Genomic DNA, 17,389 nt, shown 5'->3' on the forward strand with positions numbered 1-17,389 from the left:
GGATGGCCTTCCATTATCCCTCCTGAATTCTTTAAACCCATTTGCTAGATTAGTTTTATAACAGATCGTAATACACGACGTTGTGAAGGACACTTGGGTTATAAGTAATTTTTACATTGTCTTAGTAACGTTCTCCAACAGCCCTGCAGGGTATTTCCATTCCAGTATGATACATCGACCATATTATTGGTATCTTGTCTGGAATTAAACATCAACTAAGTTCAAAAGTAATTATTTTTTTTATTTCAACTCTATAAAGTATACAACAGGCACTCGGCAATTACAGCTGCAGGAAAAATACAGAGCAAATCAAAGCAGGTTAATTTTATGAAAAAGTTTTTAATCTACATCAAAAGAGTGCAAGTGGTCAATGACCATTTGATGACAGTTGTTGCATTCTGACTAACAAAGGACTCTTTCATGTAGAACAAATTGTAAGAGGACAATCAAGTAACCATAGCTGTAAGAATACAAAAGAACTGACCAGTTGTAAAAACATCATACAATGAAATAAATTGGATAGATGATACTTGAAGAAATGTCCCTTGCCTCGGAAAGCCCAAACCTCTGAGTCACTGTCAAGGTCCCAGAGCTCTGTTGAGTCAGGGGCAGATAAAGAGGAGGGCTAACAACACACTTCCAATTTTATCTTTCCAGGTCCGTTGCAAACTTGCCTCATAAATGATTTGCATATACAAGAACTCAGAAAGCATCCTGTTTTGTTGAGGAGTGCACCAAGGTACGTGTTCATCATTGGTTTCATAACGAGGTGTGGTTAGCAGTCACTTTCCAATTTTTCTTTTGAGTTGGAGCGTCGGTAATGGAGTCTATAAAATGAGACGTTAGAACTTGACTGCACTCATGGTTTTTTTATTTTTTAACTGAATCTGCACAGCTTAGCAAAACAGGAATGCCTGTATACAGACTGATAGTATGTCATATATTAATTTGACCTGCACATACATTTTACATTTCACAGAAATGACGCTGTATCTCAGTAACAGATACACAGCTCTGGTACATGTAACAGAAATAAGAGAGCGACTTCATCATTTCTGTAATTCATCAATATTATATAATAAAGGCTTATAAATTGTTAGCAGAAAGAACTGTAAAACGCAGCAAGCTAAGAAAGGACAACATTTTGAGGTGTATTTGTCTTTGTCATGCAGCATAACACCAAATTTGTTTTTTAATAGGATGCCATGAATTTAAGGCACTTGCAACAATGCCAGATAGCCAGGTCATGTTCTAAACTATGGAACAGATGAAACCATACAGTTGACATAATTTTCAATAATACTGACAATTATGACATTAATTCAAGTCTACTTGGACCTAAAAACAGTATTCAATACAAAGAAAATGAAATAATAATGCTGTGAAACACTAAAAAAAAAGTTATATGTACCACAAAATATCACACAAAAATATCTATTTACATAAATATTTGTCTGTGGTCCTATTGTGAAAGAAAACGTCGTTATGGATAATGCACAGATCACCTCTACCGTATGAAATCAGTTCTGCTATCCTAGTTTTCAGTATGGTAGCTGACTTCTGTAAATTTAGTTCACCATCAGTTCAGTCATGTAGAAATAAAACGACAAAAATTCAATAGCTGAATTTCTATATCACACGTGTGATTCACATGCCTATCCCATAATTTTAAGTAAAAGAAAAAAAAAGTGACTTGTAAAGAATATCATCAAAGAAATTTGTTTTAAATGCCACATGGATCTGACTCGTAGGTGAGTAACAAAGTAGAAAGAAACGTAAAAATCATTTATAGCAATTTTCCAGAACTCGTTTCCTCTAATGTGTTCAATTTATCTCAAATATCATGATGTTCCTTTCCTTGGCAGTTTGCAGTTTTTCCTGTGCGCCAAGACACACGGAAAGCCCTTATTTCCCATGCTCAGAGTAGTAACAAGAGAGTCAGTTAACAAATCGAACAAGTTGGCACTATTCTAACTTACCCAGATGTTCTTTAGTGTGAGGAAAAAGAGAAGGGGCATGAAAATTCAGAAATAATGTGAGATGCGCTCTACGAAGCTGACCGTGATTTTTAGCCCTAGTGTCTTCGTTAAGACAAGATTTAAACCCTTGAATTTCAATGCTGAAGATTAGAGGACTGTTTTTCTCTTAGCAACTTTTTGGAAGATGTAGTTCACCTTCTGTTGGTTAGTACGCGATGCCACAGGTGAAATGCAACAACGATGTGCTAACGAGTAGGAGAAATGGGAGACCGTTCCATCGAGCCACTGCTACTTCTTCATTCCTCAGAGGACTTGTACATTGTTGTCTTAGACTTGAACCAGACTTCCAACATCCGCAGGGAGCACTAAGCTCTGGGGCTTTGGGGGGGGGGGTGGTATTTAGGTAAACTTAGTATTCTAACAAACCTCCACACTCTAGCTTTCCACAAAAATCACTGAACATTGACCACGGTGTTGAAATTATATACTTTTTCAAAGCCCGGTTAAAAGCAATATAGAGATGCTGAAATAGCATTCAGAGCTGGATCTTAGGTTGATACGTTTAATTTTTACATTCTGAAATCTGTAGAAGAAAGTGGATATCTTGGGGGCATAAAGGGACCGTAAGCAATTATTCGCAAAGGAGGGAAAACTACTGTAAGAATAGCAGTAACCTCTTGGGATCAAAAGTTTAACATCGCTTTATTCTGATGAGAGATAATATGCCCTTAGTATTGTTATTCCCCAAGTGTTTCTTAGACTGTTATGTTTTGATACCATATTCTAAAGTAGCCTTAGTATGAAAAATTCCAACAGAAATAATAAGATATGCCTCCTGGGATATGGTAATAATGACCTTTGTGGACATATTTTTTTGGGAAATGTTTACGTTTGATTGACTTTAAAAAGAAACTAAATTTTATACCGGATAAAAGCAACCTTCAGTTGAGTATCCCAAACTCACACACGGTTCCAAATCAGGATGACAGCTCGTAAGACTTTGCGTTTGTTTACGCAGGTAAAAACACTCCTTGTCCAGGAAAAGCTTCCGACCGGTCTGCTACTTAGGACGGCTAATTGGCCTTAACTCACCTACCAGCAGAGGGTTCAGTTTAAACTGCTCCTTCTTTCCCCTTCATGGAAAAAAAGCAAATCAGTGCGGTATTTTCAGATGCATTTCAGGATTGTGATATTTCTGTCCTGCTTAGCCAAAATTTATGTTTAAGAGATCAGGGTCCTGTTTTCTTCTCTACTCCCTTCCTATTCCCATAACGTGCGATGAACTCACACTGGCTCATTGGTCAAAAGGTAGACAACACCTGGCCAGGCTGGTCCCACTCCCTGACCTCACGTAAGCCAGGTTCCTTATCTGGTGAGTCTCAACGATTTTGTGCTTTCTTCTTCTTCTTCTTTTGGTTCAGGCCTAAGACAAGAAGCCAGTGGAATGGGTTTTGATCCCCTTTCCCCCTCGACTCTAGGCTGTGTTGTGTCAGTGAAATCTGATGGGAGTTTGGTTGGTAAATGCAGTGAAGAATGCTTGAGTCTCTGGCTACACAGGTGATGATTAGAATTTGTGTTGTCTGCTCAGACACGGACATTTACAGATGAAAGATATACATAGCACCTATATAGTTTATTTTTATTTTTATTTTTGGATGGATCTTAGTCCCGCTCCACCCCACCCTGCCCCCACCCCAAGGGTTTATTCTTATAAAAGGGACTATTTTAAGCCTCAGTCTGAGGGCATGTTACATAATAAATAAAAATCGGTTGGCTGCTAGTCATTTATTTCCAGGACCGTCTTGAAGCACAATATTTGAAAAGATATGAAATGGTTTGTGAGTTGCTTTTTTTTTTTCACTCTGTCATGCCAATTTATCAAAAAAGAAACAAAGATCATGCATGTTGTTTTTTTTGTTTGTTTGTTTGTTTTTCAATCCTCTGTGAAAATGCGTATATACCTGCTATGAAAGTTCTCAGCAGAATCCATAGCAGTTGTGCTTTTATCATATCAATTTTTAAAATCTGTCAGAAAGGAAAGGTAACATTCAGTCTCGTCATCAGCACTGCTGGGAAATTAAATCATGAAACTTCTAGCACTGGTTTGACATGAACTCTGTGACCAGTAGATGTGTGGCCCTCTTCTAAACGGTATATACACCGGCTTGCGCTAATATATATCCTACGACCTCACTCGAAGGAAAGGAAGAGCCCAGTTTTGGTACCACGGCAATCTATCGTACCCAATATATTATTTTTTGATCTTTTCGATAATTCTAACAAGGTACAGACTCTTTTACTAGGTTGAAGTGTTTCTTACAGTCTTTCAAATTATAGTCAGAGCAAAGCAAGATCATTGCAACCACAGAAAACCTCTCTTTACTGGTGTGAAAGGCTTTGCTTCAGGACCACCATGTCAACTGCTATTTTTTTTTTAGGATCAAACAGAAAACATGTAAAGAGCACTATTGTCATCTAAGCAATAAGTCCTAATGCCACTGTAGTTACCGGAGCAGCATCGATCAAAGGCATCATGGTGACCCCGAGCACTTATCTTCTCTCCGTCCCTCAGGTTTGCTGGCAGCTGTGTCTCAGAAAAAAGCTGACTTCAGCAAGGCAGAAGCAGGTAAGAGAAATACATTAGAAGTCTATGTCCCATCCTGAGTTGTCATCAGGTGGCGGTTCGTCATTGTCCTCAGGGAAACTGTCGAAATTGCTTGTGTCTGTGGGTGATGCAACCTGCGAATGAGAGAATGAACAGTGGGAGGACTTCTTGGTTGGTGAGTCAAATTCCAGATTGGATTTTTAAAAAGTACTGTTTTTTTATTTTTTTTTTATTATTTTTTTTTTTAGTACTGTTTTTTTTAAAAAGTATTTGATTTACTTATTTGACAGAGAGAGAGCACACAAGGAGGCAGAGGCAGAGAGAGGCCCTGTGTTAGGCTCTCTGCTCAGTAGGGGCTGCACCCCAGGACCTTGGGATCATGACCTGAGCTGAAGGCACATACTTAACTGACAGTCATCCAGGTGCTCCTAAAAAACATTCTTTTTTTTTTTTTTTAAGATTTTATTTTATTTATTCGAGAGAGAGAGAGAGAGAGAGAGAGAGAGAGATACATAGGTAGAGGGAGATGCAGGCTCCATTCAGGGAGCCCGACATGGGACTCAATCCAAGGTCTCCAGGATCATGCCCTGGGTCGAAGACAGCGCTAAACCGCTGAGCCACCTGGGTTGCCATAAAAAACATTCTTTATTCATTCCCTAATGAACTCTTTTTTAAGGGTCTATCAGGTAGCAGATTTTGTGCTTTGTATTGAGCGTAACAGTGGTGAATAAAAATAGACCTGGCTCCTGCTGTTTTACTCCAGCAGAGGGTACGCTGTATAATTAAAACAGATAATCACAAAAATCTCTAAATGGTTATCAAGTTTGGTAGCTGCTATGAGGAAAAAAGACATGACAGTCTAGGTGATGATGAGGAGCCTCTTTGAAAAAATATTATTTCAAAACTAAGAATCCATGAGTTTGATAAAGAGGATATAGCACATGCAAAGGGCCTGAGGTGAGAGAGAACGAGTGCTTCATGCTATGAAGTAACCAAAAAAAGGCCAGTGTGGCTGCTGTATAAGAGAGGAGAGGAGTGGAAGGAGAAATAGGAGAAATAGGCAGAAACCCAGGTCATGTAGAGCCTTGTGGGCCGTCTTACGGCTTTTGCCTTTGCATTTCAAGTATAATAAAAAGGCATTTCTAAACTCTAGCCAAAACTCTGCAAATTTACTGGGTAAAGTCCAATTTGTAGAGCATCAGTAAAAGTGGTGAAAATCCACACTTTAGCACCATTTATATATTAATATTGAATGAAAGATATATGGGCATATCCATAAATCTATCCCATTCAGTATTACTGTGGCAGAAAAAGAAACCACTGATAGATTTAGGTACGTATCATTTAGGCTGACTATCCCTCCAAGTTCCTTATTCTACTTTTGTTCTAAAACCAAAACCTCATGCATGCAATTAGCATCTGTATTGGGAGATACGGTAATGGGATTTTTCTTTTGTCTGTAAATAAACATAAGCCTCAGCACAGAAATAAATCTTAGAAGTAGGGAAAATGTTTCTGCATAAAGAGCAGTCTTGAGTTAGCTGGAGAAAAAAGAAGTATATACCTGATTACCACCAAGCAGCCCTCTGTCTCTTTGTAAAGATGCAGCACATTTCATCAGACACATGCAGCATTAAATAAAAGTACGGAAACATGCAAACACTAAATCACCGTTAGTGGGCTGCCATGTAATGAAACACCTGATGTGTTCAGAAAAGACAGTGAAGGAAAGAGAATCCTTTTCTTTTAGGGCCCCATGAAAGGGTAAATGAACATGGTATTGCCTGGGAGTACTTCATTTGAAGTGATATGGGGTCAGGGAGGAGGAACGGTGTAGGGCATTAAAACAAAAAAACAAAAAACAAAACCCATTATGACCCAGGAATTGGTAGCTCTTGAAAATGGTTGCCGGACTGTTGACCAAACCTAGTCAGAAACCAGGGGGCAAAGAGATGCTCTGAGTGGCCCTTATGGGTCAGGCTCTTGGGAAGAGAGCAAGATGGGGTGTAAATTAGGATCGTAAAAACAAAATAACAGCACATTGCCCTAATGCACCCAAATATACTCTAGTATACACTACACTGGTCATAATTCAAGAATAGGACTAATTCATTAAAGTTGTTCATGTATTCTTGGGCAATGACGTGTGAAGTTTATGTATTATGAGAACAAAGAAACTGGTTGTTGGACCCTCCTTATGCTCGTCTGTCTACATCAATGTATATTTAACACTTACTCTACTAAAGGTCCACTCTTATTCACACGCAAAAGATATTAGAATAAATAGTTTAGAAAGGTAATGGTAAAACACACATAAAACGACCATCCCCTAATTGATCTGTTTTTTTAAGCTTGGATTTTGGTATCACTATTCGAATGTGGTACTTTCCCCTATAGTTTATTTCAAGGGATCATAGGATGAAACTTCAGCAACTGACATAAACACCATGATGTGCATCACACGAGTATAAACTGGGAAGTCTACTTACACTTGGTATTATAGGAGGTGTCAAGGTGCCTTTTCTTAAGCCTTCCCAATTAAAGCCCTCAAACCATCTAGGAAAGAAAAGAAAAGAAAAAAAAAAGGCAGCTAGTTAAAGGCATCGTATCAGCTAAAACCTTCTCATCGCAACATGGGTGATGGACATGTCTGGAGGAAAGCCGCTAGGCAAACATTTTCTATGAGACAAGAGTGTATTCTATTTCATTGCACATTTTTATGGTTAGGTTTTTAAAAATGTGCATTCCCATAAAATAAGTTAATTATTGAGATATTTAACACCCATTAGAAAATAACTCCTTTCCTCGCAATTTCAGGAAGAATGTCTGTATGACCTTGTTCCTACAGTATCATTATAATTTAATAAGTGTCATGATAGCTTGGCCCCTGAGTCTTATAGGACTTTTTTATTTTAAGGCAGTAGAATCAGGGCATGAAAAGTCAGGCTAGAAAATTACCCTTCTAGTTTTGCACCGATTCAGTGAGCGGCTTCAGTTAATTAACCTTTCCATATCACCGTATTAGGTCTAACTCTGACTTGGCACTTTTTTGATGTGTTCATAGAAGAAAACGTTAAATATGCAGTATTAGGGTCATCATAATCCCTAATAGGATGTCAACACGTTTAATTAAAATAGACTTACGGTACTTGGTGTAGTTTATCTGCAAAAATGAGGACCCAATAACACTAAAGTGTTTCGTTTTGTTTTGTCTTTAGCAAATGCTAGCACCAAATTCTTAAGCAGGTGTTTCAGGGTATTTATAAATAGTTCGATAAATACGTTCTTCTGGTAGGGATGTGCATTTCCTGTGACTGTTATAAACACAGGCTAATTAAAAAAACCTAATTTGGTTTTAGGTTTAGCCTTTGACTCTCCAGTTGACTAAGTAAGGTTTAATATTTAAGATGCTGCTACGGTTTGAGGAAAAAAAAAAAACAAACCCACTGTACCCTATATTTCTTTTTTCCCTTTATCATCTAATTAGGAAGTGGTTGGAAAAGTCAATTCCAGTTTTAGTCTGGGAAATGAGGCATGCGATGGTGGGGGTCCTTTGTTTTTGATATCCTGGCAGAGAATAGAATCCCAGAATTAAAAGTACACATTTCCTGTTCATGCCAGAGAGGAGATGTGCCATTAGGGTGAGTTTGGAGAAACTGAATTCAGTGAATTGGTCACTTGGTATGGCTTAGGGTCATGTGACGTCCCTGACACACAAGCAGAAGGGCTTCCGATCAAAGGTCTGGCGTCCCCTTGGATGTTCCAGTAGGTAGGCCGAGTCTACCCATCACACAGCCTGGGGCGCCTGTCCTGCTTTCTGGACCCTCCAACGGAAAGGGACAAGGAAAGAACACTCACTTGTGCTTCTGAATGTCTTTCACGCCGTTTTTCAAATTCCCTAATCTTTCTGATGGGTTATCCCTGGAAAGACAATAAGAACTGTGAGGAATCTCATCACTTTCGCATTATGAGCCTTTCACAAATCACGAGGTTGAAATGCTTACCTGCAGAGTTTTTTAATTAAGTTAGCAGCATTTTTGGCAATCTTCTTTGGAAATTCTATCATGTCAATCCCCCTCAGTATGATGTTATAGGTTTTCATAGGATCTGGGCCTGAGAAAGGTGGGCTGCGAGAATGAGACGTGAAAAGAGAATCACTTTTTGTTTTCTTTTTTATTTTTTTAAGATTTTATTTATTTATTCATGATAGACATAGAGAGAGGGGGGTGGGCAGAGACCCAGGCAGAGGGAGAAGCAGGCTCCATGCAGGGAGCCCGACGTGGGACTCGATCCCGGGACTCCAGCTCACGCCCTGGGCCGAAGGCAAGCGCTGAACCACTGAGCCATGCAAGGGATCCCCACTTTTTGTTTTCTAAATAAGAAATCTTAAATTGTTTATAACCCCACAGACGACATCGGTTCTTATCTGGGGACAACTGTTGGTAGTGGTAACGGAACGATACGAGATTCATAGGAAAACGGCATGGAAACCTTTTCACGTCAATCACTTAGCAAAACCCCACGGGGTGGGGGGGTCAAGTTTGTGTTCTCCTCTTGTCTTTCTAGTGCAGGGGCCGAACTCCCCTTGCTGTCTTTGGCCATGCAAGATGCTGCTTCTACTTTCTGGCCCTTTCCTTGTAATTGTCAGTTCACTGATTACACCTGAGATGAATTCCAAACTCACTAGAGCGCTCCAAGGACTTCCATGATAAGGATCCATCTCCTGCCAACCCTACCCAGGCCCACTGGGATTGGGACACCATTTCTGGTCATGGAACTGATCCCATGACCTCCACCAACCAACATCAAGTGTAAATTCAAGTATTAGACGAGATTGGTGCATTATTATTATTTTTAAGGATTTTATTTTCTTAATGCAATCTCTGCACCCAACGTGGGGTTTGAACTCACAACTGCTGATGGCGTGTTTCTGCAGAACAGTCCTCCTGCCCCTTCCTCCCTGGTCATCAGTCCTCAGTAGGTAACCTGATGTGAGGCTTCCTCCTTATTGGGAAGGATGTCATAGCCAGGCCCCCAGGAGCCAGATCCATCCCTGGAGGGTGGCCTTGTGCCAGGGTCAGGGGACACGGAGATGATCAAGACTGCACCTTCCAGCAAAATGATACAACCTGGACAAATACTTTCTTTGGAAATTATCCTAATTATTCTAATACCGAGTTCATGTCTCTTTGGGGAAACATGGTGCGGATTATTATTTTTGCCCACCACGTTCCTTAATAGCAGTTCAAATTAGTTCCTTTTAAGGAGCAAGGTGCAAACGATGAGTTGCTTACAACAGGGAGGAGCAGAGGTGATTTTCTGAAGGCTGTGATGGTTGTTATTGCCTTGAGGTGTGGTCCCTATTCTCTGTGACAAGTACTTTTTAAATGTTTTAATGTGTCATTCATTAGCCAGTCGTCAGTTTTAAATCACTTTAAAAATGTATAAATATACAACTCTAGATCACAGTAGAACTTAAGAATTTTGATGTGATACAAAGTTGAATATTTCATTTATTCTCTTCCACTAGCCTTGCCAGTTTTGATTTCTACTTAACAAAAGATCCACTATGCTGTTCTTCCTCATTTGTAATCAGTTTAACATTTTTCTAAAATTTAGATACATATATTTGAATTTATATTCTCTTAGAGAAAAAAGGATCATTTGTTAAACAGGACTTTTGTGGTTTTTACAAGCGATGTATTTTCAGTCCAAGATAGCCCTGCAGCATACAAAACATAAAATTAGAGGTAAAAATCCTCCAGCACCCCAAAATATTAATCATTAACATAAATGTAATTTCAAACATTTCATTTCTTTGTGTCGAGGCGCAGGCACAGGATTTTTTTTTATACATGCTTTTAAAAAAAAAAGCAATTTTATTTTACTTCAAGAGTAGAACGAAATGTTAAACTTCCAATATGTGCTTCTTCACCGATAATATTAATTCCTAAAAAATGTCTCAATTAACAAAACAGGTCTGACCTCAGAGCTTTCTGTTTCATAGCGATATACTTTAATTATAAAAAAATTCTTAAAATGCCTTCCTGTGAATGATGACAAATAAGCGTGTTTATCATTATTCCCACCTCCTCCCTCCCACATGAACTTTTGCTTTAGTATCTGAAAATTGCCAGAGATGATCACATTTACCATCTGTTCAATTACCAACATTAAATTATTTAGTCTGAGTTTTAATAAAGACTCCGAAGTTCATCGCCAGTCCTTTTCACCAGTTTTATTCCTTTGTGCCTTATTTTAATTCATCTTTTTTGAAGAAAGGGCTGGGTGCATACTCTACTTTATACCTGTGGTCTCTATGCTCTAAGTGGACTTGGCATAAATTCCTTGTGCTGTAATTTCTGTCTCCCTCAGAACTACGCAGCTCTGGACGTGCGAGGTTGACATTAAAGGCAGAAGGTGGAAGCCACGTCAGACTAATCCTCCTCCTTCCCAACACCCTGCATGACCTGCTGTTGTGGCCTCGCTGCCCATACAATGATCCCTTCTCACTGAAGTCAGGAAGCAGGACACACAGCGGTGTCATTGCCCTGAATCTGCTTCCCCACGGTCGCTGCTAATCAGAAGGACGTACTGAGTCCAGTCTCTGGGTCACGGATTTTCTATTATGTCCTTGAATATTGTTCTGTTCCATTTGTAATGGGCTCTCTACAAACATAATTGTTTTTTTTTTTTCTTCTTCTTCTGGCAATTGTTTTTTTCCTATTTCCTTTGACTTCTATATCCTCTTTCTGTAATCATTTCTATATCCTGTCGTCTTTTCCATTATTTTCCCCAACTCCTACTACCTCTCTGGCTGGATTTCTCATTGCTATTGCTCTCTTTTCTGTGGATGAGGATGGTGACGTCCAGCTCTGTGTTGTTGTTGAGTTCCGCTGGTTTGCTTCTCTTGCTGTCCATGAACACTAGCAGATGTCTTGTTGACTTTTTTTTTTCTTGTTGACTTTTTAAAGAGATTGTGCGTCAAAGAAATTGTAGATCATTTGTCTAAGCTCTTCCTAGGTTTCTTTCATTCATTTTTCTTTTGTGTCTTTTTTTTTTTTTTTTTTTTTGAGCTGCCTTTTATGTATGTATCTTGCAGCTGAAATTAACTGAAAACTGATTAAACCAGTACGGACCTTATTCTCACATGCTGGCGGCCGAGAGGTAGGGAAGCTGTGGACCTGGTGGGATCAGTGGCTCAATGACTCAGTCATTTCCAGGTCTTGTTTTCCATACAGTGTTGGCTTTATCTTAAGGCCATTTCCTCTCATAGGTGTGAGGAAATGAGAGGACTGTGAGGTCATCTCTATGAGATGACCACCAGTAGAAATAGGGACTTACATATATTCAGTTGTTATGTTGAGTGCCTGTGAAAGGCACTGCAAATTCTCCATGAAAGTACATTGAAATCCTTCAAATTCATTTGGATCCGTTTAGCTTGCGTCCCCCCCAAAATCAGGGACAGACGCCAGGGGGAATGCATGTGTATGGAACACATGACTTGAATCTAAAGCTGAAAGGCGGGGAGGGTTTTCTCTTGTTCTGAGTCATGTGGGGGCCGGGGGAGTCTTGGGCAAAATCAAAAAGTAGGAAAGGAACTCGTGTGTGTGTGTGTGTGTGTGTGTGTGTGTGTGTGTGTGTGTGTATGGGGGGGGGGTCTGGGGCTACAGGAAGGGGCCCTTTCTGATAACCACTCATCCTTTAGTGGGGTTCACTGCCCTGAAGAACAGACTAAGGAAGATTGGAAGTGGGAAATTCAGCAGCTTTCACTAGAATTTTCTGCCTTTTAAAACATACCAGACCATTTATTTCACTTGCTCTCAATTTGGGGCATTCAGGAGTTCACGGGGCTCACAGCAAAGCTCAGCCACATTCCTTGAAATTGTGCCATTGCCACCTTTCTCCCTTTTTTAATTTTTATTTTTTATTTTTGATTTCCTATCCCTTTATTGGCCAACATTATGGGCCTTAGAAGGCAAAGCTGGTCTATCTGTTTGCTTACAGATCCTCCTGATGTTCTGCGGGGCTTAACTGGGCTTTTACGTGAACACTCCTTGCTTTTCAAAGGTCCATTTCTTCCCGTAAATCCACTGGACCAGAGCACTTCGTGGTCACGTCTGTGGCCCAAGGAGGTCTGACAGCATCAGTCCTGGTCACAAACCACACCTCACAGTATTTGACACATGCGGTTGGTCAGATTTTCCCTGCAGCTAAAGATGAGCTTATATGTTCTATTTTTGCCCTCCCACACCCCTGCCCCTTGTCATTCTCCCCAGAAGGAGAAAAATTGCGAGTCCATTTCCAAAAATGGGTACTAAGCTCATTATGTATGGTTAAGAATTTTTTTAATAATATAAGCATTTATGATAATAGCAAGTTCAGCTTTGGCTATCCCACAAAAATTGTGATTTATATGGTTTTATTTTATTTATTTTAATTTTTTTTATATGGTTTTATTTTTTATGACCGTTCCATTCCATAATGTTTATGACCCTATGGTTATTTAGAAAAGCACTTTGAAACTATTCAAGTGTTTAAACTTTTAAATCTGTGTATTTCTGGTTTCAATATATTTTAGTCGGATATTGTGATGTGACATTGTTACCTTAAAGGATTAAGGACTGTGTTATTAAGAATTTCTTTACTGTTTGGTACGTGGGAATTTCTAAGAATAAGGTTTTAACTGTTCCATTACTCAAGGAATCAAATAATGAGTGTGGAGAAAAAATTAAACGCATAAGGAAAATAGAAATTGCCATGGTTAATATTTTATTCTAGTTATTAATGGTTGATATCTTAATTCTGTGGTTAATGGTATTGAGTTTTCTTGTATCAAGAATACAAGATTGCTCTTTGCAACCATTTAGATTGCTCTTTGTAATACACCGATTGCTCTTTATAGCAATTCTAAGAACACCAGGTAGCTTACCTACGTATCTGTCCTCCCATCCATCCGTGTACACATACATGCTTAAATGCTAGATTTGACCTTTGCCATTCAAATCTTTCATATCCTTCATGTGTCCCCTTGTCATAGGTTTAAAACCATTTTCTTCTATGTAGAAGGGGGATATTCAATAAAATGGGGTTAGATCACAGATCATTTATTTGAAGTCAACACAGAAGTTCTAAGCGTGATTCCTGGCAGTGGTAGGAGCAGAGTGGCTGTGGCATCCTTGTGGTGCATCCTATGCTCTAGACAATCTTCTCAATCTTCACACATTCACTGAAGCTTCACAGAGGACCTGAGGCTAAACGCCCTGGGTCTTCCTGAATATTCGGGGCAGCTACTACTTTCTCTTAGGCAATCCTGTCATTCCAGGGCATCTATCTTATTCAAAGTTCTCGGCTCCCTAGATGTAAATTATCGGAATGACCTTCAAGTCTTCTGGCTTGTTATTCCTAAATAGGGCCCTATAGGTTACCCCCTTTTAAGAAAATACTCAGTGACTGCCTTTGGATGGAGTGAAAACAGTCACGTGTAGCAATCATGATCCCCAAGAGGCGATGCTTACTGATCCCCCATTATCATCAATTTTCTATCGAACGACAGCAGGCACATGACGGTAATTAGTTTGATGTGTAGAATGTAGGAATTCTGACAGTGGGGATGTAAAGCTGTGCTGGCTGCAAGTGTCACTATGGTTGGTCCCCACAGGGCACCATTATGATACCGGTGACCGTTATCCCCATGCTGTGCCTCTGCTCTTGTGACTCAGTCCACAGCTGGAAGCCTGGACGTCCCACTCCCCTTCCCCCTTTTCCCCATGCCCCACACTCCCCTGGCAACCATCAGTTTGTTCTCTGTATTTATGAGTCTTGTTTAGTTTGTGTCTCTCTTAGATGCAACAGATATGCGAAATCGTATGGCGCTGCCCACTAGGACCCTCCACATCATTGTGAATGGCAAGATCTCATTCTTTTTCATGGCTGAGTAATAGTCCCCTGTGTGTAGATCTGTCTCTCTCTTTTTTTTTTTTTACCCATTTATCTATGATGGACCCCTAGGTCACCTTCCTTGGCTAATGGAGATAGTGCTGCAATAAAGACAGGGGCACACATATTCTCTTGAATTAGTGTTTTCCTTTTTTTGGGAATATACCCAGTATGGAACTGAATTGCATGGTTAATTCTATTTGTAATTTTTTGAGGAACCTCCATAATGTGTCCCTCAGTGGCTGCTCCAGTTTGCATTCCCACCAACAGTATGCAAGGATCCCCCTTTTCTCCACGCCTTCCACGACATCTGTTATTTCTCGTCCTTTTGATTCTAACCATTCTAACAAGTGTGAGGTCATATCTCATTGTGGTTTTAGTTTTATTTCCCTGATGATGGGTGTTACTGAGCATCTTTTCATGTGTCTATTGGCCAAATTAATTTCTTCCTTAGTAAAGTTACTATTTAGGTCCTCTGCTCATTTTTAAACTGAATTGGTTGTTTCGTTGGTATTGAGTTGTAGGAGTTCTTTACATATTTTGGAATATTAACCACATAGTGGATATGTTATTTGCAAATATCTTCTCCCATTCACTAGGTCGCCTTTGTGTTTCGTCATTTCAGCTTCATTGTACAAATCCTTTTCATCTTGGTGTAGTTTATTTTTGCTTTTTTTTCCTTTACATTAAAAGACACACCTAGAAAAATGTTGCTAGCGCTGATGTCAAAAAAGATTATTGCCTCTTTTTTCTTCTAGGAGTTTTATGGTTTCAGGTCTCATTTAAGTCCTTAATCCATTTTGGAATTATTTTTGTGTAAGGTGTACGAGAGCAGGCCAGTGTCATTCTTTTCCATACAGCTGCCCTGTTTTCCCAACCATTGGTTGAAGAGGCATTTTTTCTTTCCCTATTGTATATTCTTGCTTTTTCCCCTGGAGATCAATTGACCATATAAGAAAATGTTCATTTCTGGGCCCTCTATTACTGTTCCAGTGATCTCTGTGACCATTTTAGTGCCTGTATATCAAAACATACTGTTTTGATTACTGTAACTTTGTGGTAGGTCTTACAATCTGGGATTGTGATACCTCCAAGCTTTGTTCTTTCTTAAGACAGCTTCAGCTATTCAAGGTCTTTTGTGGTTCCACACAAAGTTTAGTATTATTTGTTCTAGCTCTATGGAAGATGCCATTGGCATTTTGATAGGAATTGCCCTGAATCCACACAGTGCTTTGGGCAGTATGGACATTTTAACAATATTAACTCGTACAATCCATGAGCCGAGAATATCTTTCCATTTGTTCCAATTTCTTTCATCAATATTTTATAGTTTTTAGAGAACAGGTCTTTCACCTCTTTGGTTGAATTATTTTTAGTTGTTTTATTTGTTTTGGTGCAATTGTAAATGGAATGGACTTTCTTAATTTCTCTTTCTGCTACTTTGTTGTTAGTGTACAGAAACGCCACAGATGTCTGTATATTAATTTGTATCCTGCAACTTTGCTGAATTCATTATTTCTAACAGTTCTTTGATAGAGTCTTTATGGTTTTCTTTTTTTTTTCTTTATGGTTTTCTATGGATAGTATTATATCATCTACATATAGTGACAGCTTAACTTCTTCCTTACCAGTTTGAATACCTTTTATTTCTTTTCCTTTTGTCTGATTGCTTCAGCTGTGACTTCCACTACTATGTTGAATAAGAGCGGTGATAATGGACATCCTTGTATTGTTTCTGGATCTTAGAGGAAAATCTTAGCTGTGGGTTTTTCATGGAGGGCCCTTATTACGTTAAAACATGTTCTATCTAAACCCACTTTGTTGACAGTGTTATCATAAACAGATGCTGGATTTTGTCAAAAGTTTTTTATGCATCTTTGGAGATAATCATATGGGTTTTATCTTTTTTCCTGCCCATGTGATATATAATGTTGACTGATTTTAGAATATTGAACTACTCTTGCAAACCTGGAATAAATCCCACCTATTTGTGGTGCATGATCCTTTTAATAGATTGTTGAATGTTTTTTGTTAATATTTTGTTGAGGATTTTTACATCCATGTTCTTCAGGGATATTAGTCTGTAGTTCCCTCTCTTTTTTTTCTTTCTTTCTTTCTTTTTTTTTTTTTTTTTTTTTTTGTAGTTTCTGGTTTTGGTATCAGTGCAATGCTGATGTCATTGAATGCACTTGGAAGCTTTCCTTCTACTTTTTGGTAACAATTTGGCTATTAACTATTAATTGGCTATTAATAATTTAGCTATTAACTCTTGCCTTTTGTATGTTGGGGTTTTTGGATTACCGATCCAATTTTGTTACTAGTTATAGGTTTATTAAGCTTTTCTATTTCTTCCTTAGAAATTTATCCACTTCTTTTAGATGGTCCACTCGGTTGGCATAGAATTTTTATAGCACTCATACTTTCCAACATTTGTATTTCATTGGTGTTGGTTGTTACTTCCCTTTCATTTCTGATTTTAATTATTTGGATTTGGGATCTTTTTTTCTTCATAAATCTCGCTAGAGGTTTATCAGTACAAAAAATAATACATTGATCTTTTGTGTTATTTTTTTGGTCTCTCATTTATTTCTCCTCCAATTTTTAATTATTTCCTTTCTTCTAACTTTGGGCTTTCCTTGTTCTTTTTCTAGTTTCTTTACATGTAAGATTAGACTGAGATTTTTCTTGTTTGTTGAGGTAGGCCTGTGCCAGTATAAATTTCCTTCTTGGAATCGCTTTTCCTGACTCCCAAAGATTATGGATTGTTGCACTTTCATTTTTATTTGTCTCCATGATTTTTTTCTTATCTCCATTTAAAAAAATTTCATCTTTGATTTCTTCATTGGCAAAGAGGTTGTTTAGTAGC

General features: G+C 38.7%; 1 protein-coding gene across 7 annotated transcripts in view; it reads right to left on the reverse strand.

Annotated features, from left to right (window-relative positions):
• Positions 1-319: 319 nt before the first annotated feature.
• The window catches only part of PRKG1 (protein kinase cGMP-dependent 1), a 1,199,334-nt gene continuing 1,182,264 nt past the window's right edge, over positions 320-17,389 (reverse strand). For all 7 annotated transcript variants that reach the window (XM_025441421.3, XM_025441420.3, XM_025441422.3 and 4 more), the window contains 4 exons: positions 8,589-8,711; positions 8,443-8,505; positions 7,074-7,140; positions 320-4,718 (listed from right to left, as the gene is read on the reverse strand). In XM_025441421.3, coding sequence (XP_025297206.1) covers positions 4,620-4,718; positions 7,074-7,140; positions 8,443-8,505; positions 8,589-8,711 — 352 coding nt within the window. In that variant the 3' untranslated portion in view covers positions 320-4,619. The remainder of the gene's footprint in view (positions 4,719-7,073; positions 7,141-8,442; positions 8,506-8,588; positions 8,712-17,389) is intronic.

This window comes from Canis lupus, chromosome 26, assembly GCF_003254725.2.
Source record: "Canis lupus dingo isolate Sandy chromosome 26, ASM325472v2, whole genome shotgun sequence".
NCBI lineage: Eukaryota > Metazoa > Chordata > Mammalia > Carnivora > Canidae > Canis > Canis lupus.